Genomic DNA, 24468 nt, shown 5'->3' with positions numbered 1-24468 from the left:
CATGGCCCAGGCCCAATCCCTGTCAGCTTCACTAACCAAAGAGCACACGCTGAGCCGCTCCTTTCGGTATAATTCCTTTATACGAATCTCCGGAATCTGCGTGTTTAGGATCTTCTAGAAACGTCCACACAAAGATGAAATTCAAATGAATAGACTATATAAAAAGTTCTTTTTCACCCTATCATCAAAATTTGAAACTTTTTAAAATTATTTAATTTCAATCCTCAAACTTTGTATTTTCAAATATATTTAAAAAAAAAATACATAAAGATTCAATGACTACGAAGAACAACCGTGAATAGGTTAAGTTAAATCAGGTTAAAAACATTTTTTTTTATCCATTTTATAAAATTGGGGGAGTTAATTTAACAAAAATTAATTTTACAGGAAGCATGAATCAAGTACAACAATTAACTAACGGGGTCGTACATAGATGAATTGAAACTACATTAAAAATAAGATAACTAAGAAAGGTTTATAAAAATTATTACGGCATTGAAGTTAGAGTATTTCAATCACCATTCTTAGAAACTAGAAGCAAATAACGCGACGTTCTTAGAAACTAGAAGCAAATAACGCGACGTTCTTAGAAACTAGAAGCAAATAACGCGACGTTCTTAGAAACTAGAAGCAAATAACGCGACGTTCTTAGAAACTATAAGCAAATAACGCGACGTATCTCACAAGACTCGATGGAACATTATTTTTTTTTAAGACTCAGCGTGAGTCACTTGTTAATGTTTAGGACTAAAACCAAAACGAGACGGGGCTCCTCCAAAAAAGCATCCCACCCACCGATCCACCATCACAAAAAACTAAACGACGACGTGTCACTTTATGCGCCGATCGTCAAACTCTCCCCACCAAATCCACAAGCACATCCCATTTCACCATACACTCAAATTCCCTCTGATTTCTCGAAACCTTTCTTCTTAAAAGCCTATCCAAATTACTCACCCATTTGCTTAAGCTTTTAAATCACAGGCTTCCCTGCATTAATCTCACTCAAATACCTTATAGCATTTTCATTTCGGTTCATTTCGGTTCATTTCCATGGCGGCTCAAACCATGCTCCTCACTTCTGGTGCGTGCGCCGGCCATAAGAAAGAATTCGCTTCTATTTTCACTCGAACGCTTAGACCTAACACCCAATTTACTCACCTTCTTTTCAATCCTTCGCCTTCACATTCCGTTTCCTTGCCGGCGCGTGGGTTTACGACTCTTGCGGTTTTTAAATCCAGAACTAAAGTGCCGCCGAAGAAGGTAATTTTGATTTTGATGTTTTTTTTAGAGAGAGGAATTGATGGAATCTGAGTGTTTGTTTGGTTCTTGATTTGATTTTAGGTTGCGAAGCCGAAGGTTGAAGACGGCATTTTCGGGACTTCCGGTGGCATTGGTTTCACTAAGCAGAATGAACTCTTCGTCGGCCGTGTTGCCATGATCGGCTTTGCTGTGAGTTCCTTCGAATTTATGGATCTACGTTTATCAAATACCTAAGTAAGGCAACATTACTATAAATCTAATTGGATTTTGATATGTATGATGGTGTAAAATTTGCAGGCATCTTTGTTAGGAGAGGGGATTACCGGGAAGGGAATTCTGGCGCAACTGAACTTGGAAACTGGAGTTCCGATTTACGAGGCGGAGCCTCTTCTTCTATTCTTCATCTTGTTCACTCTCCTCGGAGCCATTGGAGCCCTAGGAGACCGTGGAAAATTTATCGACGATCCAGAAACGGCTGGCTTGGAACGTGCCGTCATCCCTCCCGGGAAGGGCTTCAGATCGGCGCTAGGTCTCAAGGAAGGAGGTAAATTACAGTACAGTACAACGGCATTGTTCAGTTAAATCAAATCTTACATGAAATTGACGATGACTCTGTTTTATTGAAGGTCCGTTGTTCGGATTCACGAAGGCAAATGAGCTGTTCGTCGGGCGATTGGCGCAGCTAGGGTTTGCATTCTCGCTAATCGGAGAAATTATTACAGGAAAAGGTGCGTTGGCGCAGTTAAACATCGAGACGGGAGTGCCGATAAATGAGATCGAGCCTCTGGTATTGTTGAACGTCGTGTTCTTCTTCATTGCAGCTCTGAATCCTGGAACTGGAAAATTCGTCACCGACGAGGAAGATGATGATTGAACGGATCGATTCTGCTTTAATTTTCTTTGTACATGAACTTAGCAAATCCGCGAATTTCTCTCTAGGCTTGTGTTATTATAACATGTGTATTCTGCTTGATCACCTAAAACAACGAAATCCAAGCAACCGACTTTGACTGGTAAATTGTTAAAAATTATTATAAATATAAAACTTTATGGGAAATAATTATGCGACTTTTTAATATTATACCAAAGAGATAAATGAATTAGAAAAATAAAGTTAAGAAAATTAGGTAATTTATTAGAAACTAAACACGCATTTTTAAAAATTTATATAAAAACATATTTTTAACTTATATAAGAAATTATTAAATTGAAAAAACTTGAGACATTATATATTTTTATTTTTAAATATTATTGAATTTGAATATATGTTTTAAATAGGAAATATATTGAAAAATGGGAATGATCTATTAAAAATGGTTATAATTAGCTGCAATTTCATAAAATTCGCGGGGAAAATGGTTATAATTAGGCATTAAAATTAATATTTTACAAATATTAATATTTTCCTATAAACAACGAACAAAGAGTTCACAATCAGTCGTCCCGTTCCCTCCAATTTTCGAGCAATAATGAAGAAGACCATTCCCAATTTGCCTTTCCCGCGAATTCTTCCTTATGTGAGAGCTTTCTAAGATCCAACCATTTTAGCTCCAGCGATTCTTTCTGTACAACAAAATCTTCAAGTATCTCTTTATTTACAAATTCATGGCTGTCGAAGCTTCCATTGAATGCGATGGGAGAAATGGAGAAGTCAACGATCGTGAAAGACGGCCGTACTCGCAGCGTTCATCTCTACAGGTTCTCTCTCTCTCTCTCTCTCTCTCTCTCTCTCTGAAGATCGATCGCTTTTTAATCTTTCAAAATAATTTGGTTTGTGATAGTTGCACCCCCTGTTTCGTTGGTAGGGTTAGGGTTAGAAATTCGGAATTATGTTCTTCTCTGATGGTTAATATATTTTCAGTGGATGTCAAAATCCAAATCCTGTTTGAATAAGTTGTCGCCTATCAGATAAGAGCTTCAAGATGTAGATGGGGAGTTGTTTGGTGACCATTCAAATTATTAACAATTACAAATTACTAAATGCAATTCTTCTTGAAGTTTATTTTACCATAATACGAAATGCTTCAAGTGTTTATCTGTTCATGGGTTGCTTTCACGCAACCAAGTCAGGTCGATTAATAGTTCTGTTTTGGTAACTTATGCCCATGTTACCAGCTGAAGCTTGGATTATCTGCTTTCATGTCCTATACTCTTTAAAACTAGCAGGCCTCAATTGTTAGTTTCACTCTTTCTATCTGAGTCACGACATTGTGTTGTTCAATGTTTAGGCACCATCAAATATTTTGGAATATTTGATTCCAACCAAATGCCCTGTGTTACCTGCTGTGAGCCAACAGACAGAGCAATTCTTTGAGTAGACTTAGTTTTAATGGTCGATAGTCTTTTAGAAACCGTACTTTTAAAATTTTGGAGAGTTAAAAGATTGCTGTACATCGTGTTAAGAGATCATTGTTTGTGAAGGCAATATTCATGGGCTTTGCTTAAGAAGTTTTGTCTGCTCTTGCCAAGAAATCCTGTGGGTTTAGGGAGGCTTTGTCTAGAGGCAGAGAATTGGAGTGTCGAGATTGTTTTGCCTTGTGGTTCTTCTCAGAACCAAAAATTTAAGCTCGTCAGTTGTGTATTCATCATAGTCTCGAAAAGTGGAATCAAAAGCTGCAACAACAACGATATATAATTCCTGTTGGAACAGAACTAGGGTGCCCGTATCCCTACTTCTCCAGCTATCTGGTTTCACTTTTATCTATTTTCGTTGATAAATGGTGAAAACTTAGTTTCCGTCTAGGTATGCCTTCTCCAGCTATCAGGTTCTCTTTTATCCAATTTGAGAAGCTATTTCCGTTGATGAATGGTTGTCCTTATAAGCTAATTGTTCTAGAAATTGTTCTAGACCTCTTATTTGGTGTAGCATGTTACATGGGCCGAGCCTGGAAACTTAGTTTCCATCTAGATATGCCTCCTTGGATTGTTGTTACATATTCCGTTCCCCTACTGTTTTTCTTATCTGCCGGTGAAGGAAGCTTTTCCAACAGACTCTAGGAATCTCTGTTCATATTGCCATCTTTCTTTCTTCCACTCCCTTTTGATTTTTTATTCTTAGAAAATAAGATTTTCCCATTACATTTAGTTTGAGATCTTTCTTCTCTTGGTCTCATGGTACAGTTAGTAGTGGCTACATTGGGGTTTTATGGTAGATGGCTCGAAAACTGTATAGAGCAAGATAGTACTAAATAGTTTATGCAGAAAAGAAAATTACCCAAGATTAGGCCTAAAGCTTTTTATAAATTCGCATTACAACAAGTTTGACCTTGCAATATTTATGAGTTACGATCTTATTGCAATCTGGTGTTGTTAGGATAACAGTCTTCTCCTATCAGTCTGGCATTGTCGACTTTGAACAATTGGACCCAAGCCTATGTAGTCCTTTAGGCTTCTCTATTTCATCATAAATTCAAGATATTCTCTCCACTTGTAACCAAATATTACTTAACCAACAACTCCTAAGAGGAAAAAGTTATCTAGTCAAGAGAAACATACCAAACTCAAGATACAACATACCTCACGATGGATAATTCCTTAGCTTCGTATATCTACACATTCTATGATGTTCAACCCTTCATCTTCACCAATCAGGCAAAATCTCACTAATACAGCTGAGAGTCAACGTAATGAATCACTAGAATCTCTACAGAACAGAATTCCATGTTTCTCCATCATTTCTGTTTTGGACACTGCTTATTTACAGTGAAGGAGTTGATACAATGATTGAACAGAACTAGTTCTATTTTTTAATAGAAAACTTTAGATTTAAAAGCAACGAAGAGGGTTGCAGAAACAGATGGAAGAAGGGAATGCGTGTCGGTATACCAAAGATGCATGTGGGCAGACACTTTGAATTGTTCAATCACCCATTATTTCTTTCCGCCATATTTCTCTTTCCAGTTTGCTACGTGTCCTAAGTTGCGTCTTTTACACACCCACCAGAATTCTTGGGAAATTTTTACTTTTATTTTTATTTTTTTGCTGGGTCGGTGAGGTAAACTCGTCTCTTCAGTCGTCCCATCTAAACAGAAACGGAAATTTTAAAATGCTAAGATCATCCAAAGTTGTATTAAGATATAATATTTGAAAATATAACTTAATCAAATTAGTAGTATATTTTATTTTATTCTCAATATTATAGTTATTTATATTTTTCTATTCTATTTAAACAATGTGTTCTATGTAAATTTGCCTAATCTTTTTAGATTTCTGAAACGGATGAAATTTTATTTACAAATAATGACAGATGAGATATGAAATGATATGAGATGTGAATCTTATTTGATTCAAGTTTTCTCCTTTAAAATAAATCTGTGTGTCCAGTTTGATCAGTTAAAATGGGATGAGTCATAAGTGACATGTAAAGGTAATTGGAAAAAATAACAGTAACCCACTAGTTAAAATTGGTAAGACTGTCAAGTACGGCTTTAGAATATTTCACTTTATACCTTTTTTTTCTTTCAAATAACTTTAATACCTGGTTTTTTCTCTCTCTCCTCTTCTTTTGAATTCCTTTGAAATATAAAAATATGTTAAAAAGAGAAAAGGAGAAGCAAACACATTAATGGAGTGTCTTACACTAATAATAGTGGATCGCAATTTGGGTATTGGATATATTAAATGATTAAATTTATCTCATATAATTAGAAAGTTTTGATTTGGTCACTATCATTTTATTGTATACATAATCTGTTTCCAATATTTTAAGAAAAAGTTAATCGTATAAATAGTCCCCTCTCTCTTTATTTCTTTATTTCTTTATTTCTTCTTTCTTTTTTCTTTTGTCTCCTACTCTGTTGAATGCGTCAGTTATCTATTACTTGTCTTACATGAAGAGATAAAAATTATTGTGTGAAAACGTGGATCGAAGGTGCTTTTTACATTATCGTTTATGGATTCGAGAGGTGGGAAATGATAGATTCTTTGCAACTCGTTTTCCAGGAAATTCACTTTTGGGGAAATTGTTTGTGAAAGGAAAAATGAGTAATAGGGCTAGAACCTAAACACTATTACTCATTTTTGGAAGATAATACAGGAAAGCCATAGCGAGAGAGAGAGAGAGAACTACAAGGGATGGGAAAGAAAGTGAAGACATGTGAGCTCAGCTGTTGGACGGGAACAGGGTGTGTATGAGAGAGAAGGAAACGGAAAAAGGAGGTGAGAAATGAGGAAAAGTACAGACAAATACCAACCAAAGTTAAGTGTATAAAGGTCATTATTCATTGAAAATCCTCTTTTGGCTGTGAAAGAATTTCGCTGTTTGTAGATTGTGTGACCTAAAATAAGATGCTTATCTAAAGTAGGTTTGACTTGGAAGGAGTTGCATGTGAAAGCAAGCTCTTTCCCTTGTAACCAAAGCTTCTTCACTTTGTATCTTAGCACCAATTTCACTTCACTTGGTAATACAACATTTTGATGGAACAAAGCTGCAGAGGGGTCCTCATTTTCCCTTCCTCCATACACTATGTATCAGTTCATACATTACTTTTTCCTTTTCCCTATCCACCTCCTAAGAAAGAGAGAGAGTTGGTTAGATAGAGGTATCCATAAAAAATATTGAGTTGTGTAGGTGGAAGATGTAATATGTAACCAACCCTTAGCCTCACTATCCAATTTCACCGATAAAAGTGTCCTATTATTTTTAGACTAAATTATAAAAATCACTTGTGGATGTAGCCATTTGATTAACTGTTCTTTCAAAAGACAGTTCATAAATATTCCAAAACTACTTTACATTAGAAATTTATTTGAATGTTTTCCATTTTCTTTTTTCCCCAACGAAAAAGATCATTTTGACCAAACAAAGTCTTGAACAACTATATATTTTTTGAGCTTGAGTTGTTTTAGATTTTGCTGGTTTTGCAACAAAAATAAAATCTTAGGAGAAATTGCAATTCATAAAATGAAAATACATGCATACTTTGGGTCATACATTGCTGAAAATGTTTAATCAATGTCGTTGGTGTTGGTTTTTGGTTGATAAAGTTGGGTGAAGATTCATGTCTTGTCATTTTCGCCCACGCTACAGTGAGCTTTTCTTTCCTGGACCTGAATTTGTGGTCCTTTTCCAAACCTATGGTCCTCTTGCTTGGGAGGGCAGTTGTGACAAATTGCCTTTGTCAAGGACCCTGCTAAAGGATATAGACTCTGCCTTATTCTAATCTTCCCACATGCACACAGACTTTAGCTTATTGGAAGAGAATATCTAGGCTGGTGAGATTGTTTTCAATACCATTCCAAAGACTAGTTCTACACAATATCATGGGTTTGAAAGATTTATATATACATGAAACGACTGTTTTATGGTTCAAAGATTGAAGCACTAAGACAACTATAGGCCAAATTAGAGTAGTGTAGCTAAGGGGCCCTCTTGCTCCATTGTTTCCCACTTTGTGAACACGAATGGGAAAATTCCTTCTCCTGTTGTTTTATTCAATATCAGTGTTCGATATTCAAGCATTCTACATAAGAGGGGGAGGGGGGAAGGAAGAAGAGGAGATATATTTCAAGCACATTACAGAACTTCATTTACATTCATAAATTCTTAAACCTGCAAGCGCTCAAATCAAGAAAATAAGTTTTTGACTCAAATCTTTATACAAATCACATTTGAATTCCAATTCACGCATAGATATTCTCTTTTGCCTATTCAGTGTTTCTTGACCTTGTCAGAGTTTTTATCCAGCCTTTCCTTGTCTTAACTCCTTCCACGTGGCAGACTGTCCCTTTGTTAGACCTTTTCCTTCTGATGAGCTGGAAGAGGTGGCAAATCCGCTTCCGCCACCTAAGTGAGGCACGGGTCTTGCCGTGCTCTATCACAGTCTTGGTCTCCTTGTAGTCTTTGGTCAAGTGGTGATTCCATGACAGGCTGCAGTTTTCCAGGGATACCTCTGAGACCTTGTTCTCCTCCCATGACCCAACTCCGTTTTTCCCAAAGTTGATTGAGATGAATGAGTCTACATGATTTTTGTGTGGGTCCCCGTTATAAATTAAAATTTAGAAGAAAAAAATTCCAAAGACACACCACCTCTCAGCCAACTATACAATTAAATAAGATTTAGAAAAAGGAAAAGAAGAAAAACTTGAAAGATTCTAGTCAGTGTTTTCCAGATGTAAGCTTCTGTTTTGTTTTCCTTGCCCTCCCCCACCACTTTGCTCAGAGTTTAACCCCAAAATTTTGTCTAGTTTCTGCCTAATCTTTGCGATTACAGAACCTGTCTACTCTGATTCTCTGTAATAATTCGAACAATTCAAACTTGAACTTTTCGCTACTGTTGCTAAACAGTCTCCCCCACCGTTTACTTACTCTGTTTCTTTTTTTACTTTTGGACTTTCTGTGTTCCTGACACTGCCCCCTTCTGCCAAACCACTCATTTACCATTCCACCGTTTTTTCTTTTCCTTCTCTTGATTGCATTATACTCATTTTGAACTCTCCTCCTCTGAATAGATCATATTCCATCGTCGTGGAATACAGAAACAAATACACACCCACAAACCCATTAACGATTCTCTTCCTTTTTTTGCCAGTTTTTATATCGCACAGCTGAAAATACCAAGGAATAGTAGTTTTCTTCATGATTCTGAGATTTGAAACTAGGAAAAAGGATGTATAATTTCTTCAAGATTCTGATATATATACACACACAGCTGAAAAAGGATATAATGCATATAAAGCTGATTCGGAAGTACCTTCTTGACTTGTGGAGACTTCATCGTCTGAGTTTCCGGGCTTCCAATGCCGGAATTCGAGACGGCTGATGAAAGAGCTAAAAGCGAAGATCTTGGAGAGGTTGATGGGAGTTTTCCGGCAGCTTCGGGCTGAAGAGTGGTGGCGGCCTCGTCTGGACGCTAAAATATGAAGCCTCTCGTTTAAGCACAAAGCGCAGACGCCCACCACTATTTCTTTTGGATGGAAGTAACAGGAGGAGATTTGATCTCTGTACACATTCATGCTTGATTGGAAGGCAAGAAAGTTGAGAGTAAAATACAAGGCGAAGGGGGAGAAAATGAGAGGTTGAAGGTGCTTTTGGTGTTGGTGATTTATAGTCTAGAAAATGAAATGTATGCACCAAAGTAGGTCTTGGAATAGGCCCCCTAGCTAGTAAAATTTGACCCAACCCCACCAAGGACTTGATAAAGATTGGGAAAGAAAAAAAAAAAAAAAAAAATTTTGGCCCACAAAGGTTGATTTCTTTTAGATAGCCATGTTGCGAACATTTAACTTCAACTCCTCCTCTGCTTTCATGTCAAAAGAAAGGATGAGATTTTTCTTCCACTGGAAACTTCTTCGTTTCTGGCTTTTTTCTTAAGCTCCCCCAACTAATAATATGTCTACATAGTTTAGGGTACTCAAATAGTCCAAAGCAAGCTCAAAAGCTTTACCAAAAGTTGGTATAAAGCCAAATGGCTTGTCGTGTGCCAAAATGATTAGACGGCATTTTGACTCGCGGTTAGAATAAATCTTGATTCAAGTTTACATTTTTAAATCTACTTTTCGTGGTACAAAAGAATAGATTATTGAGACTTAGCTTTGAATAATATATATTGAATACATGGATTTGTTATTGAATCATTATATGGTACAAAAAGTAGATTATGTGAGTTTGAATTCATGTAGTGTGTGGGATTTATAAATTCTGATTTGAGATAATTATATTCATATATCAAATGGTGAGAAACCCATTCGCTCAGGCTCTCCTCCACTTAAACTCGGCTGCTTCTTTGCAGCAAGGTCATCCTTCCCATAAGGACTTGCGTTGTGTTCAACTTGGCACTTGGCTGGCGCTTGTATTGTCTTGACCCCTGACTTCTTTGCTTGCAACCATTGACACTATTCTTTTACTGTGATTGACTTTTTGAAAGGTACTCACTTGGTCACCTTCTAGTGTTAGAACCACAAAAACTTAATATTTTAAGTATGAACTCTCGTAATTTTGCTTTAGTTTCCTTTAAAAACTTCATCTATTCACTTATATATCATAAAATTTCTTATTTTCTAACTGAGGTAGAACTTTGGTTAAATTTCCAACCGTCCTCTTGAACAAAATTACTGAGCCTCCCATGTCATCATTTGTACCTTTTTCTTGACTCCCTCCCTAAAGTTCTGCTGGTGTAGTTAAGTTTGAGACACCACTCGTATACCCTTTGTTAAGGACAATAAAACTTCAATATTTTTATATTGATACAATGATGCAAGTATCAATCTTCTGAACTCTTAAAAAATCTTAAACTAAAAGAAACTCCCAACATACTGGTCATATAAATTTTAAAAAAAAACTCAGTACTTCTAAAACCCAACTATGCCAAAGTATGCAGTTACTCCTAAATTCCCATCAACCAAACATAAATTACATCAATTTAGGTTTTCGTAACTGGTTGCTTTAGTTTTAATCCAAACACAAGCTGTACAAACTTCTAACCATTACCAAGATCATGGTTGAAGGCACCTACACCAAACTCCAAAGTAGCTGATTGAAGCCGACTAAAAGCTCTTGAATCTCGATTATAATAAGTGTAGGAAAAACTTGTGGGTGGCTCACTAGTTGTTGCAAGGCTGTGCTGATCCACTCAACTGGGCGTTAGAGGCATTCGGAGAAGCGCATTCGTGGGATGAAAGCGAGAAAAAAGATGGTAATACGATAAAAAATAATTATGGGAACAAATGAATGAGGAAAGGAGGATGCAAATGTGGGCTGGCTATTAAAAAAAAAGTATAGATATCTGCCCATTAAAAGGCTTGAAAAAGCAAAAGGAAAGAGAAAGTAATGGGCACATCCACATGGGAAGTGTGAGCGAGAGAGAGAGAAAGGCGCTGTTTCTAAGTAAGGTTGGGCAGGTAAGTGTCATCATCAGTAACCATGATGGGAATAGGTATCTTATAGTGTTATTGTATGGTTCAGTTTGGTGGACCGTTTGATTTCTTTCTTCCAAGCTCCAGTCCATTCCCTACTACTCTTTGGAGATCTAGTTTCAAGGATCAAACCATTTTTGCGCTGAAAACAGAGATGTTTAAAGAAAAAGGTTGACGGGTCCAAATATGTGTTTATTGAAGTCTCAATAATAGTCACATGCATCGTCTGTTATCTGAATCTGCCCTTGAAAGCTGAGTTTGTCCTCCATTGGTTATGATTCTACTGAGATTGAATCAAATCATACTTAAAATCTCTAGGGTGGTGAATCTCTGTACTTGGACGCACAGGTTCGAACCTTTTCTCTTCGGTTGGTTAATGATTATTACTAGTTGATTATTATTGTTAAGCTCATGAGTCCAAACCTAATTGGACCCATTAGGCCCGCACGTACCTAAGGGAGAAAGGGTGGCCTTGGGAGGGAGCCCACAAAGGTAGAGTCAAGAAGCTCGACTGACTATACCCAAAAGGAAAATTAGATCCCAAGCAAGCCTATAGGTCGAGCTGAAGCTACAGGCAACTCCCCCGTTGCCCCTTGGTATAGTCATTAGGATCGTGGAAGGAATAGAATAAATATGACAATTCATTCCCTGTTTAAAGGTAAGTAACAGGAGTGTGTTGAGCAATGTAGGTGCGAAAATCTCTCTTTTGCAGGGCTACTCGAACCACTCGGACTAGAACATCCATTTGACCTCCGAGATTAGACTTGTTCATCCCGATCAAATCTTGGCATTTAACAGTGAGGACTCAACCAATTAATTCTATTTGCCATGAAATATCTGTTTACTTCAAATTTATACTATATGTTCAAAGTTTTTTCTCCCTATTAAGTTTGGTTTTTGCATATATATACCTCAAAAGAAAAGAAACCAAGCCTGCTATTAGGGTCCTGGCGCTGCCCATTAGGGCCCAAGTTCTAGTGAAATGGGGTGGGTAGTGAAGGGTAGTTCTGAATTGGAACAATGGTAGTGAAGCTTAGCTCTGAAGTGGACCAAAAACATTAAGAACAGGCCCAAAGGGAGCTCAAATTCACCTCTTCCAAGATTGAGACCCATAAATGTTCCTCACAATATAGTTTCAAAGCTAGTTTGAATTTTGTTTCCTCCTTTATTTGTACTAGAATGTAATTTTTGTGGAAGCTTAGCTAACGAAATTCAAAGAAGGAATTTTTTCCTGGCAAGTTCGGTCAAAATGAAAATTGGGTTGTGGAAAATTGGTTTGAACTTCGAAGGTTTAGCCTCTTTTTATCTTTCAAAGATGAATTTAATGCTCGCCAAGGCATTACCATGAGGACGTTGACTGCTTCATGCTCTTACACCATAAAGCATCCATCCCTCGTTGTATAGAAGAGCATAATTCATTTTAATTCAAATCCGTTAATAAAATAATGATTTCTAGACTAAAAGAAACATATTAGATGGGATGAAAGAGATTAAACTTTTATAGAAAAGTATACATTAAATTAATCATAGAGACTAATGAGAAATTGTTAAAAGTAGAGACGAAAGTGACATTATAGAAACATAGATTATTCTCATTTTCTAGTCCATTTCACTCTGCCCAAAACCCAATGCTTCTTAACTGAAGAAACAAAACATGATCGTCCAGAAGCATCGAATAAGGATCCAGTCAAAAAAGGAACACACAAGGGGAAAATGGTTACTAAGAGAGAAAGTTTAGGATCCAGAAGCACATGACAGACTTATTCTTGAAACTCATAGATTACTAAGAGAGAAAGTTGCAATTCCATTCGGTTAACGCTTAGGAGAATGGTAAGTTTGTTAGTGGATTATACAGATTACAGTAGTCTAGTCTGAAGGGTTATTATTAATTAGATTAATACAACTTACTTCCAAGGGGGTCAGGCTTGAGCTCTCTCTAACTTAAGCAGCAACTAAGCGAGGAGCCAGAAATTCTTCTGCCATCTGGTGTTGATTACATACCCACCCATGTCTCTGCTTTGCTTCCTAACTCCTATAGTCAAGCACTCGGCGTTGTTTATGCACTGTTCCACCAAATCGCCCGCCCCACCACTCCCACAAAAGCTGCACTCAGTTCATCAATCACATTTTAAGTTCAAAAACAAGATGGAAAGTCCATTAATACGAGTGGAAATTTGACTGTTAGGTTAGATTCGACCCACCAGCTGAAAAAGGATGATGGCCTTCTCTGTCCCAGAACCAGCACCGACACCTCCAGCTTCTTTACCTGGTTCATCACTGTGGCCAGCTTCGGTCCTTCTAACACCAGCACCTCCACCTCTACCTGAAGATTTCATATTAGAACCTTATATTACACAAGGGGAAAACACATTATGCAGCTTATACTCAGCTTTTACGGTTGAGGATTGTGGGGGAGGGAGTACAACATTGGTTAATTTAGGGACATATCTCCATTGGTATAAGGCCTTTTAGGGAAACCCATGTGAGCTTATGTTCAAAGTGTACAATATCATACCATTGTGGAGATCCGTGATTCTTAACCTGCTATCAAAGTTATGTCCTTAACTTAGACATGTCAATAGAATCCTTAAATGTCGAACAAATAAGTTGTGAGCTTTCAAGGGGTAGTCAGGTGTCGAACAAAAGGTGTACTTTGTTCGGGGACTCCAGAAAAAGAGTCGATCCTCGATTAAGAGGAGGCTGTTCAAGGACTAAATAGGCTTAAGGAAGGCTCGATAGTGTATTTTGTTCGAGGGAGGATTGTTGGGAGGGAGTCCAAAATTGGCTAATTAAAAGGAATAATCATAGGTTTATAAGTAAAAATACATCTCCATTGGTACGAAGATTTTTGGAGAAACCGAGAGAAAAGTTAGGAGAGCTTAGGCTCAAAGTGGACACTATCCTACAGAAAATCCGTCCTTGATCCCTAACATATACTCTAATTCCTTGGTTAAATTGGAAGTGGGATCTGTGTCAGACAGAGTGATAAGACATGCTTCCTCCCATTGCATAACTTTCAATCAGAAATCAAACCAAAAGCTTAGTAATCTTGACAAGATCTGAGAAGAAAAGAAGGGGGAGAATTGAATTCCGTTCTAACCTCAGGTCTAGAAGCCTTGCAGAGAGAACCAAGAGAGGTAGCACAAAAAGAGGAAGAAGAAGAAGAAGAAGAAGAAGAATCTGCAAAAGACGAAGTAGAATCGGTGATAACGTGAAGAAGAGTGAGAACATCGCCCTTGTTAGCGACATGAGTGAGCGCCCACATAGTTGCATGATTGGATTGCGAAGTCTGATCCACCACCACCATCACCCTCTTCTTTCTCGACATCCCACCATTGTCGATCCCATACATATTGTTAACACCACCCTCCATCTTCTGATTCCAACGCCACCCCTCACTGACACTCTCTTCACCTACGCTTCTCCTAAACTCCCCACCCCACCTCCTCGAAGCCGACCGAGACCCCTCCCTTTTACTTATCTGCCTCAGAAACGATTCCGTACTTGGCATTTTCTCGAACACCTCGTCTGCAACAAAACCAGACAGAAATCAGTAAGCTTAAATCTAGTAAATGGGTCATTAACATACGAAAATGGCAGAGAGAAGGAGAAAGACAATACGAAATTGATGGATGGGACTGGGGCTTATGATTTCAATTACTGGTTAAGTTAGGGGGGAGCGTGTGTGGAAAAGGAATGCCATAATTTGTATGTGTCTATAAAACAGAGGTTAAGAAGCGTCACGGGAAGAGATGGAAGGGAAACACAATCACTACTGTCTGCGTGTGATAATGAAAGGTAAAGGGATTCCCTCGCTTTCTCTGTTTTGGAAATATTTTATTTCTCTTTTGAACATTTCTTTTGGATCCTTTCTCCAGAATCTGCAATCTGAAGTGGGTAAAGTACGGTCAGATCAATATCAATATTATTTCTGACAACACTCCTCTAAATTGGATTTATGATGCTATTCTCTGCCCACTAGCTTAGCTTAGCTTGTTTTTTTATTTTTTATTTCGAAAATTAAAACTTGATATTGCACTATTTTCTTTTCTATATTAAATAATTTCGAATTACTCATTTTAAAATAAATTCCAAAAAATGTATAGTAAAAATAAAATAATATTTAAAGTATATATTATTTAAGTATTATGTCTAAATATTCTTTATTTATGATTTGATTTACCGTATATTTATTTTATTTTCAACATTCAATTATTTTATATTTTCTTCATGTATATACATTAGTTGTTAGCTTGTATGTTATTTAAGTTTTTGAATATTCTTCATGTGTACACATTAGTTGTTAGCTTGTATCTTATTTAAGTTTTTGAATATCAATGAGAATACACACGATGTACATAGGGTGAAGCGGAGACTGAGAAAACCTTCTCTATCCTCTTCTCATTATTTACTTAGTTTTAATCTCTAACCCCAGTCTAACTAATAGTGAAAAATTTATCCGTACTTCCTCCCTTATTTCCTATTTAAACGAGAATTCTTCATCTTTGTAACGGTTCAAGCTCATTTCTAGAAAAAATTGTCCTCTTTAGGCTTTCACTTATGGGTTTTCCTCAAGGTTTTAAAACGCATATGTTAGAGAGAGATTTCTACACCCTAATGTGGGATCTCACTATAGATGTTTACCGGAGACTTTACAGGTTAAATAGATATCTCTACCTCTGATTTAAACGTATCAAGTCATCTGTAAAAAAAACGAACAATATTTGGGTAAATTACTTTGCCCATATAGTAAAAAACACTAAAAAATAAAATAATTTAAGAAATGAAATAATGAAAGTTTTATACTCAAAAAAATTATAGTTACACGACTACGACCATGTTTGAGTGTATAAAAATTAGATGCATATGAATATTAATGTAAGTAATTTCCTTAAAAGATAGGTAATCCGGGCTCGAGTAATATTCATAAATTAATAATTATGTTTAATTTTAAAAATATTGTAGCCATGCAAATTTAATTGGTTGTTGTTTGCCATGAAATTTTACTACTTTAACATATGATGTCAACGTCAAAGAATTCATTACGGTATACGAAAAAGAAAAAGAAATGCAACCTCCAACTAATTAATAGGAAACAATGTCAATATCAAAGATGTCTTTTACAGTATACCAAAATAATAATTAATAATAAATAAATAAATAAAATAAACATTTTTTCTTTTGGTGCCTGAAATATCAATATTATTCTCTCTTTTGGAAAAAATGGGCATAATAATTTAATATTGCTTATTTTACGGATAGGATCTGATAATTGTTATTATTTAATGTAAATAATTTATTTTATTTTATTTTCAGATTCTAACGTTATTATTTATTATATGCCAAATGGACCAGATTTGACACGTGGCTGTGTGGCCCAGCGAAATCATTTTGGAGGATAAAATGGTATTTTCCATAGAAAATAGATAAAATTATTGGACAGAGTTATTGAATTAAGGATCTGGAGGGACACGGTGGCTTATAACATTATACAATACAATCAAATCTAATCTAAATTAATTTCTAAGATTTTAAAATATTGTATCTTTTTTTATATTTCAAATTATAATTACAATAAACTTTCCATTTGAATTTATAAAATTATTCAACATGATTCTTAACTTTTGTTTTAAATTTGTTTTTATATTTAACATTATCCTATACTTACTAATTTTCAAATTTTAAAAAATCAAAAGAAATATAATATTGTTTAAAATATTAAAGGGCCCTAATTAAATGTAATAAAATAGTATATTTAAGCCAAATATTTAATTCTCTACCGCAACGAAAATTAAAATATTTATAAAATTGTTCTTTTTTTAGTATCATTTTAAATAGAAAATAAAAGGGAAAAAGTGGGGCCGGGGAGATGAAGCCGGTGGGGCCCTTTTCGCCGATTGGGAATTTCGTGGATCTCAAATCAGAACTCGTACTTCTCTGTTTTCTCCTAATAATTGCTCCCGGGTTGCCCGCTGCCCCCTTGCCCTTGCCCTTCTCTCTTAATTCCACGTCATATTTTTCCACATTTTATCCCTTTTCCACGTCATATTTACCAATTTAGTTTTTTTTATTACGATTAAAAAAAAAAAAAACGTCGGTTTAATAATTATTTTATTTTTTGTTTTCTCATAATAAATTTATATCTATAAAGTTAATTTTCAAAATATAAAAAAAATAGAATAGTTATCAAATTTAGTTAATTTCTGTAAATTTATTAAGTTTCACTTAATTTTTGTGTGATTTTTTAATAAACTAATTACAAATGATCAATAACAATTATAAATTTAAATTGATGCATTAAATTATTAGTTTTAAGTTTATATATTTAAAACTATTTTTGTAATCTTTAATTTTATATAAATATGTGTTTCATTTTAAAACAAACTTATTAACTCGTTTTAACATTTTAATTTCATTATTTACTGTTAATAGAAAAAGATTTACCTATTATAATTAAAATTTACTATTTTCTATGGTATTTAGCTTATAGTAAAAAATATTTTGTACTCTGTTTTAAATTTATTTATAAATTTCATTAATATTTTTCAAAATTTTTAAAAAATTTCACGTAGAAAAAATAATATTTGAAATTTTATAAAAATAAGAAAAAAAAAAAAAGGGGCGTAGTAAGTGTTGAGAGAGGGAGGGCAATAATTATAAATCAATATCGTCACGTTAGGTGGGCCGTACAGTGTGTGGGCATGGGAAATTGGTCCCCTAAACATATTTATTTTATTTTATATATTTTTATTTATTTATTATTTAATTTTTTTTTACTTCACGGTAAAAAAGTAAATTGAGAGTAGAGACAAATTAGCGTTCCGCACCGTCTTTTCTGTTTGTATCTGCCGGCTACTGTCCACTGTACTCTCCACTCAAATACATATTCTCTCCCGAATAAATTAATAAATTATTTTGTAACTTTTTAATTTGTTTAAATTTAAAATTTTAATAATACTTTTAAATTTTACAAAAAGTTTAATAAGATATTAAATGTAAAACATACCCACTTTATTTAAAAAAATATTTGTAAATTTTTAATAGTTTTAAGAAATATATTTAAACATTAATTTTTTTTAATAATATCCTTTAATTTTAAATAAAAAAAATTAAAAATATATTTATTGTAATAAGATGGATATAAAATTTTAAAAGTAGCATCAACCACCTTTACTTTTATATAAAAAAAAGAGTTTGGAAAAGCTTTTACGGTCAAATGCACGGATGAAAATTGTCTATTTTAGAAAAATGGCATTTATTTTAAAAAATTCACGAGTATTTTTTATTTTTTTAAAAAATTTAAAAGTATTTTTAAAATTTTTTTAAAAAGTTTTAAATGATTTTGAAAACTTAAGAATATATTTTTGAAATAAAATATTAATTATTTCCTTCCAAAATTAACACTATTTTATTTATTTATTTAGCCATTTATTTATTTGAAAGTCCATATATTTTTATTTATTTAGCCATTTATTTATTTTCATAAAAATAAATAAATTAAAAATAAAATATTCCCGATGATTCTATTTCGCTTCATATCTCGGAGGTAGTTAGTTGGGCCCAAGTAATGGGCCTTCCCTTTCCAAAAGGGCCGTTTTGTGGCCCAACAACTTTATGGGCTTTATTTAGTGCTAGTCCATGTAGCCTACCCATCACACAATTCTATCCGGTCCGGTTTTTTAAAATTAAAAAACGGCCCATTTCCATCCTGATAACTAAATGACCAAACAAATGGTTAAAATTACAAATCTGTACCTTATTGATTAATCTAAACATTATAATTATACGAATTAGTGACTATGTTATATATCGATTACCAATTAAAGTATGATTCCCGTACTTGAAATTTAAATTTAGTTTCTAATTAGTTCATAAATTTTAGAAATTTGAAACGTTATTTATTTTTTAAAATATAAATTTTAGATACTAATATTTTTATATTTTAATTATCTTATTAGGATTAATTGGTTATTTATTTCTTTAGTATAATAAATATGGAATTAATCATTAAAATGTTGAGCTAAAAAATTTATATTAATGATATTTATAAACTAATAGTAACACGAATTTATTTAATTTTTTTACCAATATCCTCCCAAGTTAACATTTTATTGACAATGACCTAAAAGTGACACGTGGGCGTTTTTTATTCAGCCAACACAGCATGAAATTTATAATAATGGAGAGGATTGTATGCTTGATTTTGCTGACTCAGCAATTTACCGGTGTCAAACCCACCAGCTCTACCACCACCTGCATCTATAATTCCCAAGTCAATATTTTTATTATAATATTTGAAAAGGTGATATTCCACCAATAAACGAGCGCGTTGTACATACGTGCAATCAAGGAGCGTAAGCTCCACATCATACGAACGTCAATTAAATCAGCTAATTAAAATAAATAAATAGAAATGTTTTTTCCCTCAACGGCGCCTGGATTGAAATCCTCCTCGGGCCCACTTAAGATGCCAATGCCACCACCATACTCGCAAAAAGCAAAAAGCAAAAAAGCCGAAATTCCCAAAATATCCTCACAGTAAAAAGTAACACAAGATTCAAAAAGCCTCAAACGTCGTCGTTTGAGTGCTGCAAAAAAGCGGGAATTTTGAGCTTTCCAAGGGTAAAGTAGTCCAAAGAAAAAACTCATTGATCGAGATTCTGGGCTGTGTCTGTACTGTCTATGCAACATATTTGTCTGCTTGCCTTCACCAAAGCGTTTTCTTTTCCTCTGTTCTTAATCTTTTCTCTCCAAAACCCTTCGAAAAAATCCCTATATTCTTCAAATTTTAGTTGAAATTGTGAACCCCAAAAGCCCTCTGAAGAATCTCTCAAAAGCCTTCATTATCCGAAGTGAAGAACCCCACTTGCCTCAAATTCCATGTTCATCTCTGTTTAATCGTTGAGTAAAGGAAAAAGCTACAAAAAACCCCATCATTTTGATATCTGATTCGAAGAACAGTGCAAAAAAAACCCAAATTTTCCTCTGCTATACTCTGTTTTGTTCTTAGAGAAGATCGACAAAGAACAAAGCTTGCAGAAATGGCAGATCAGGTGCCGGCTACTGCTTGCAGAGCTCTGAATTTGTCTTTGTTTGTTGTTTTAGCCTTGATTTTGGCCAATGTAGCTCTTGTTTGCGCTAAATCAACTATAGAGCCATGTTCGAACTCCGATTCTTGCAATGCCCTGCTTGGCTACACTCTCTACACTGACCTCAAGGTTTCTGAAGTCGCTTCGCTCTTTCAAGTCGACCCCATTTTGATACTCACCGCCAACGCCATAGATGTTTCATACCCAGATGTTGAAAATCATATTCTCCCTTCGCAGTTGTTCGTCAAAATCCCCATTTCTTGTTCATGCGTTGATGGGATTCGTAAATCGGTTTCGACTCGGTACAAGACTCGCCCATCTGACACTCTCTCGTCGATTGCTGATTCCATCTATGCTGGTTTGGTCTCGTCCGACCAGATTCGGGAGGCTAATTCCATTTCGGACCCCTCTGTTCTTGATGTTGGACAGACCCTTGTCGTGCCGCTTCCTTGTACTTGCTTTAATGGGACAGACAATTCGTTGCCTGCTATTTACTTGTCTTACGTTGTTCAATCCGATGATACTTTAGCTGGGATTGCGTTCAGATATTCGACCACTATCACTGACTTGATGGATGTTAATGCCATGGGCAACCCAGCGATCAAAGCTGGGGATATTTTGGCTGTCCCCTTGCCAGGTAAATTTTCTGTCTAATTGGGACATTTATGTGCTAATTTTGGGAGTTATCATCAATTTATAAGTAGTAAGGAATACAACTGACTATAAGGCCTTTTGGGGAAACCAAAAGCAGAACTACGAGAGCTTAGGCTCAAAGTGGACAATATCATGCCATTGTGTTGAGTCGTGATTCCTAATATGTTATCAGAGTCATGCCCTTAACTTAGTCATGTCAATAGAATCCTCAAATGTCGAATAAAGAAGTTGTGAGCCTCGAAGGTGTAGTCAAAAGTGACTCAAGTGTCGAACAAAGGATGTACTTTGTTCAAGGACTCCAGAGAAGGAGTTGAGCCTTGATTAAGGGGAGACTGTACGAGGGCTCCATAGGCCTTAGGGGAAGTTCTATAGTATACTTTGTTTGAGGACTCCAGAGAAGGAGTCGAGTCTCGATTAAGGGGAGGCTGTTCGAAGGCTCTATAGGCCTCAGGAGAGGTTCTATAGTGTACTTTGTTCGAGGGGAGGATTGTTGGGAGGGAGTCCCACATTGGCTAATTTGGAGAATGATCATGGGTTTAAAAATAAGGAATACATCTCCATTGGTACGAGACTTTCTGGAGAAATCAAAAGTAAAGCCACGAGAGCTTATGCTCAACGTAGACAATATCATATCATTGTGGAGGTCTGTGATTCCTAAACATTTAGGTTGAATGTTCAATGTTTTGTTGGAATCTTTAGTTGATTTGCTGCACAATTTCGTTGTTAAAGGAAATGAATTGATGAATGTGCTATGTTGTGTCATAAGGAAGACTTATTGATTCATAACTTATTGTGTCTGAAGCTGTGGGGATGTTTATTGCTTCTTCTTTACAGCGTGTGCCTCCAAGTTTCCTGGATATGCCTCCGACTTCGGTTTGATCGTGCCGAATGGGAGCTACGCCATTACGGCTAGTCATTGTGTTCAATGTAGCTGTGGACCGGGGAACCTCAAGTAATTGAGCAGCTTTGTTCTTGAATTGATATGGTTTTATGATTGTTGATGGTTTTCATTTGCTTAATTGTTTGTTTTTGAAACAGTATGTACTGCATGCCTGCGCCCTTCGCCGTTTCTTGTTCGAGTATGCAATGTCGAAACAGCAATCTAATGCTTGGGAACTTCACTGCACAGCAGAGTAGTGCAGGTTGCAATGTTACGTCTTGTAGCTATGGCGGGTTTGTTAATGGCACGATATTGACGACGTATGTCTCTTTTCTTCTCGTTTGTTTTAAGCGTTTCGATGATGTTGGTGCCATTGTTGTTCGTTTTGTCGAATCAGTCGTTTTGATCGATCTTTGTTCATGTTTCACAGGCTGTCTTCGAGTTTACAGCCTCGATGCCCAGGTAATTGTTCTTTTCGTTTTGGCTTAACCTTCAAGCTCAGAAAGCTTACTTTTAGATTGTTTGGCTTGGTGGGTTCGTCTAAATGTTGGAGATTGTGAGTTTTACTGAAAAAAGAAAGCCAAAAGTGGACAATATCTGTTAGCGGTGGGTTCGAGCGGTTACAAATGGTATCAGAGTGAGGCACCGAGCAGTGTGCCAACGAGGACGCTGGGCCTCCAAGGGGGTGGATTGTGAGATCCATCCTCGTTCCCTATAAGAGTGTGGAAACCTCTCCCTAGCATACATGTTCTAAAAACCTTAAGAAAAATCCCGAAAGGGAAAGTCTAAAGAGGACAATATATGCTACCAGTGCTGTTGGGCCGGTATCAAAGCTAGGCACCGAACGGTGTGCTAGCAAAGACGCTGGGCCTCCAGGAGGGATTGTGAGATCTCACATCGGTTGGAGAGGGGAACAAAACATTCCTTACAAGGATGTGAAAACCTCTCCCTAGTAGACGCGTTCTAAAAACTTTGAGGGAAAGTCTAAAAGAGGACAATATTTGCTAGCAGTGGGATTGGACAAATGGTATTAGAGCCAGGCACCGAGCAGTGTGCCAATGAAGACATTGGGCTTCTAAGGAGGATGAATTGTGATATCCCACCTCGGTTGGAAAGGGGAACGAAACATTCTTTATAACGGTGTGAAAACTTGTCCCCAGTAGACGCGTTCTGAAAACCTTGAGGGGAAGTCCAAGAGGGAAAACTCAAAGAGGACAATATATGTAGCGTTAATACTAGTTAAATGCAAACTATATCATGCTTTTTCAGGGCCACAGCAATTTCCCCCAGTTAAAGCCCCACCAACCACAGTAACCAGAGATTCAAATTTTCCTCCAGCTCCAGCTCCTCAATTTGATGGCTCACCTGCACCGGGGTCGGGATCGGGATCGATCCCATCAACAACTAGTTCTCTCCCTGGACTCCCACCAGCCAGTGGCCCCGTTGGCAGTTCTTCTGGATTGAACCCGACTCCGTCCTCTGCCTCCTCGTTGATGAATCCATTTGCTAGTATTTCTGCTGCCATTCTGTTATTTATCATCGTCAACTTCTTAGCGTCATTTTCATTATAATTTTTTTCATGGCGGGCGACTTCACAGTCGGCTTGTATTATCGGGTGGTTTATATGTTTCGAGATTTTTCCCGTGTATGTTGACTGTATGTAACCGTTATTGTTCTTCGTTGTCGAGAACGACGTATGAGTTAAGTGAACTGTAGGTTTTTTGAGACCTTTTCTTTATTCTCTTGTAATTTGTACTCTTTTCTGTCTTAGAAGACTGCAATATTAGGTGATTATTGATTCATTTCCTACTTGCATGCATTTTGAAGTTGCTAATGTTAAGTTAATGACCAAAAGAATCTGTTGCCTATAAAAGATTTACAATATGTTAATGATTTACTGTTTCAGGTGCTAGCTAGAGCAGAGCTCTTGGACCAATGTTATTCAACATATGATCTTTGAACTTTGTCTCCTAGTAACCGACGTTAGCACGTTGTGTGGGAATAAACGGTACGACCTCGTGCTCGAGATCATGAGTGACCAACGTATCCTGGTGTTGCATGCTGCTGAAAATTGACAAACCTCTTGCAGCTCCGATTGCTAAGCACACCGACCCTCGCTCCTCATCGATGACCATAAAGTTCTCAATTCGAAGCTTCAAGTCGAGGCCCTCGTAATGAAATATCAAATCAGGTACATCCAGTTTGCTGTTCATGTGTGAAGGCAGCTGGGAGGTTTGTCTGTGGAGTAAAAACTGCCATCGGTGTTTAGTCTAAATCGACGAGGTCGGGATGGGCGAGAACTGTTGGCCTACTGTGGTTCCTTGTAGAGTTAGGTAGTAGAAAGATGGCTCAAATGGATGTTGTATCAGAGGCGTGCCCGCGATGCCTGATGGCTAAATTTATAGTGTCGTCGAGGTTTGTTGAAGATCTAAAGGTCGGACTCCCAGTGTGAATATCGAGCTACGAAAGAAGCGACAATCGACCTCGACTGAGCCCCATTACGCCAGGACCCCTGCTTCAAGCCCTTTACATGGTTCCTTAGCCCGCACCCAAACATTATGTCTCAAACAAAAACTTGCTGGCTTGCTTCTCCGAGCCTGAACGTATCATGTTAAAAGTTAAAAAGAAATATACATTTATAATCTTTTTAGTTTCATATAATTATATCATATATTTATATATGAATAAAATATTGGAAATTTAAAAAAAAAAAAAAAAAAAAAAAAAAAA

At 36.2% G+C, this 24468-nt stretch overlaps 4 protein-coding genes and 1 long non-coding RNA gene across 6 annotated transcripts; 3 read left to right on the top strand and 2 right to left on the bottom strand.

Moving 5' to 3' along the window:
• The first annotated feature begins 908 nt into the window (after positions 1-908).
• LOC111808052 (photosystem II 22 kDa protein, chloroplastic-like) lies at positions 909-2281 on the top strand. Its single transcript, XM_023693831.1, has 4 exons — positions 909-1263; positions 1345-1452; positions 1561-1807; positions 1890-2281. Exons 1-4 carry the CDS (start codon positions 1054-1056, stop codon positions 2135-2137), a joined length of 813 nt encoding a protein of 270 aa, XP_023549599.1. The 5' UTR covers positions 909-1053; the 3' UTR covers positions 2138-2281.
• A 334-nt stretch (positions 2282-2615) lies between these two features.
• On the top strand, positions 2616-10196 carry LOC111808884. The gene is made up of 2 exons (XR_002817141.1): positions 2616-2961; positions 9993-10196. It is a non-coding gene; the product is annotated as an uncharacterized LOC111808884 (long non-coding RNA).
• LOC111808883 lies at positions 7749-9715 on the bottom strand. The gene is made up of 2 exons (XM_023695113.1): positions 8955-9715; positions 7749-8219 (listed from the first exon to the last, which is right to left on the bottom strand). The coding sequence occupies exons 1-2, from the start codon at positions 9214-9216 to the stop codon at positions 7909-7911; spliced, it is 573 nt and encodes a 190-aa protein (XP_023550881.1). The 5' UTR covers positions 9217-9715; the 3' UTR covers positions 7749-7908.
• Positions 10197-12691: 2495 nt separating the features above from the next.
• On the bottom strand, positions 12692-15063 carry LOC111808882. 2 transcript variants are annotated; one of them, XM_023695111.1, is made up of 4 exons: positions 14737-15054; positions 14216-14643; positions 13317-13438; positions 12692-13218 (listed from the first exon to the last, which is right to left on the bottom strand). In XM_023695111.1, exons 2-4 carry the CDS (start codon positions 14624-14626, stop codon positions 13068-13070), a joined length of 684 nt encoding a protein of 227 aa, XP_023550879.1. In that variant the 5' UTR covers positions 14627-14643; positions 14737-15054; the 3' UTR covers positions 12692-13067. The 2 variants fall into 2 exon arrangements, with proteins under 2 accessions (XP_023550879.1, XP_023550880.1); XM_023695112.1 differs by having other exon boundaries at positions 14216-15063.
• A 4734-nt stretch (positions 15064-19797) lies between these two features.
• Positions 19798-23547, top strand: LOC111809141 (lysM domain-containing GPI-anchored protein 1-like). Its single transcript, XM_023695502.1, has 5 exons — positions 19798-20841; positions 21693-21810; positions 21897-22058; positions 22169-22200; positions 23008-23547. The coding sequence occupies exons 1-5, from the start codon at positions 20157-20159 to the stop codon at positions 23307-23309; spliced, it is 1299 nt and encodes a 432-aa protein (XP_023551270.1). The 5' UTR covers positions 19798-20156; the 3' UTR covers positions 23310-23547.
• The last annotated feature ends 921 nt before the right edge of the window (positions 23548-24468 follow it).

Source organism: Cucurbita pepo, chromosome LG13, assembly GCF_002806865.2.
Source record: "Cucurbita pepo subsp. pepo cultivar mu-cu-16 chromosome LG13, ASM280686v2, whole genome shotgun sequence".
NCBI lineage: Eukaryota > Viridiplantae > Streptophyta > Magnoliopsida > Cucurbitales > Cucurbitaceae > Cucurbita > Cucurbita pepo.
Note: the sequence above shows the minus strand (reverse complement) of the source record. Positions and strands in the feature narration are given on the sequence as shown.

Coding starts and splice junctions, on each gene's coding strand:
- LOC111808052 (XM_023693831.1), top strand. CDS start 1,054: ATGGCGGCTCAAACCATGCTCCTCACTTCTGGTGCGTGCGCCGGCCAT. Junction 1,264..1,344: donor CTAAAGTGCCGCCGAAGAAG/GTAATTTTGATT, acceptor ATTTGATTTTAG/GTTGCGAAGCCGAAGGTTGA. Junction 1,453..1,560: donor TTGCCATGATCGGCTTTGCT/GTGAGTTCCTTC, acceptor TAAAATTTGCAG/GCATCTTTGTTAGGAGAGGG.
- LOC111808883 (XM_023695113.1), bottom strand. CDS start 9,216: ATGAATGTGTACAGAGATCAAATCTCCTCCTGTTACTTCCATCCAAAA. Junction 8,220..8,954: donor AGTCTCCACAAGTCAAGAAG/GTACTTCCGAAT, acceptor AAAATCATGTAG/ACTCATTCATCTCAATCAAC.
- LOC111808882 (XM_023695112.1), bottom strand. CDS start 14,626: ATGCCAAGTACGGAATCGTTTCTGAGGCAGATAAGTAAAAGGGAGGGG. Junction 13,439..14,215: donor GCAAGGCTTCTAGACCTGAG/GTTAGAACGGAA, acceptor TGAAATCTTCAG/GTAGAGGTGGAGGTGCTGGT. Junction 13,219..13,316: donor CCATCATCCTTTTTCAGCTG/GTGGGTCGAATC, acceptor AACTGAGTGCAG/CTTTTGTGGGAGTGGTGGGG.
- LOC111809141 (XM_023695502.1), top strand. CDS start 20,157: ATGGCAGATCAGGTGCCGGCTACTGCTTGCAGAGCTCTGAATTTGTCT. Junction 21,811..21,896: donor TGTGGACCGGGGAACCTCAA/GTAATTGAGCAG, acceptor TTTTTGAAACAG/TATGTACTGCATGCCTGCGC. Junction 22,201..23,007: donor TTTACAGCCTCGATGCCCAG/GTAATTGTTCTT, acceptor ATGCTTTTTCAG/GGCCACAGCAATTTCCCCCA.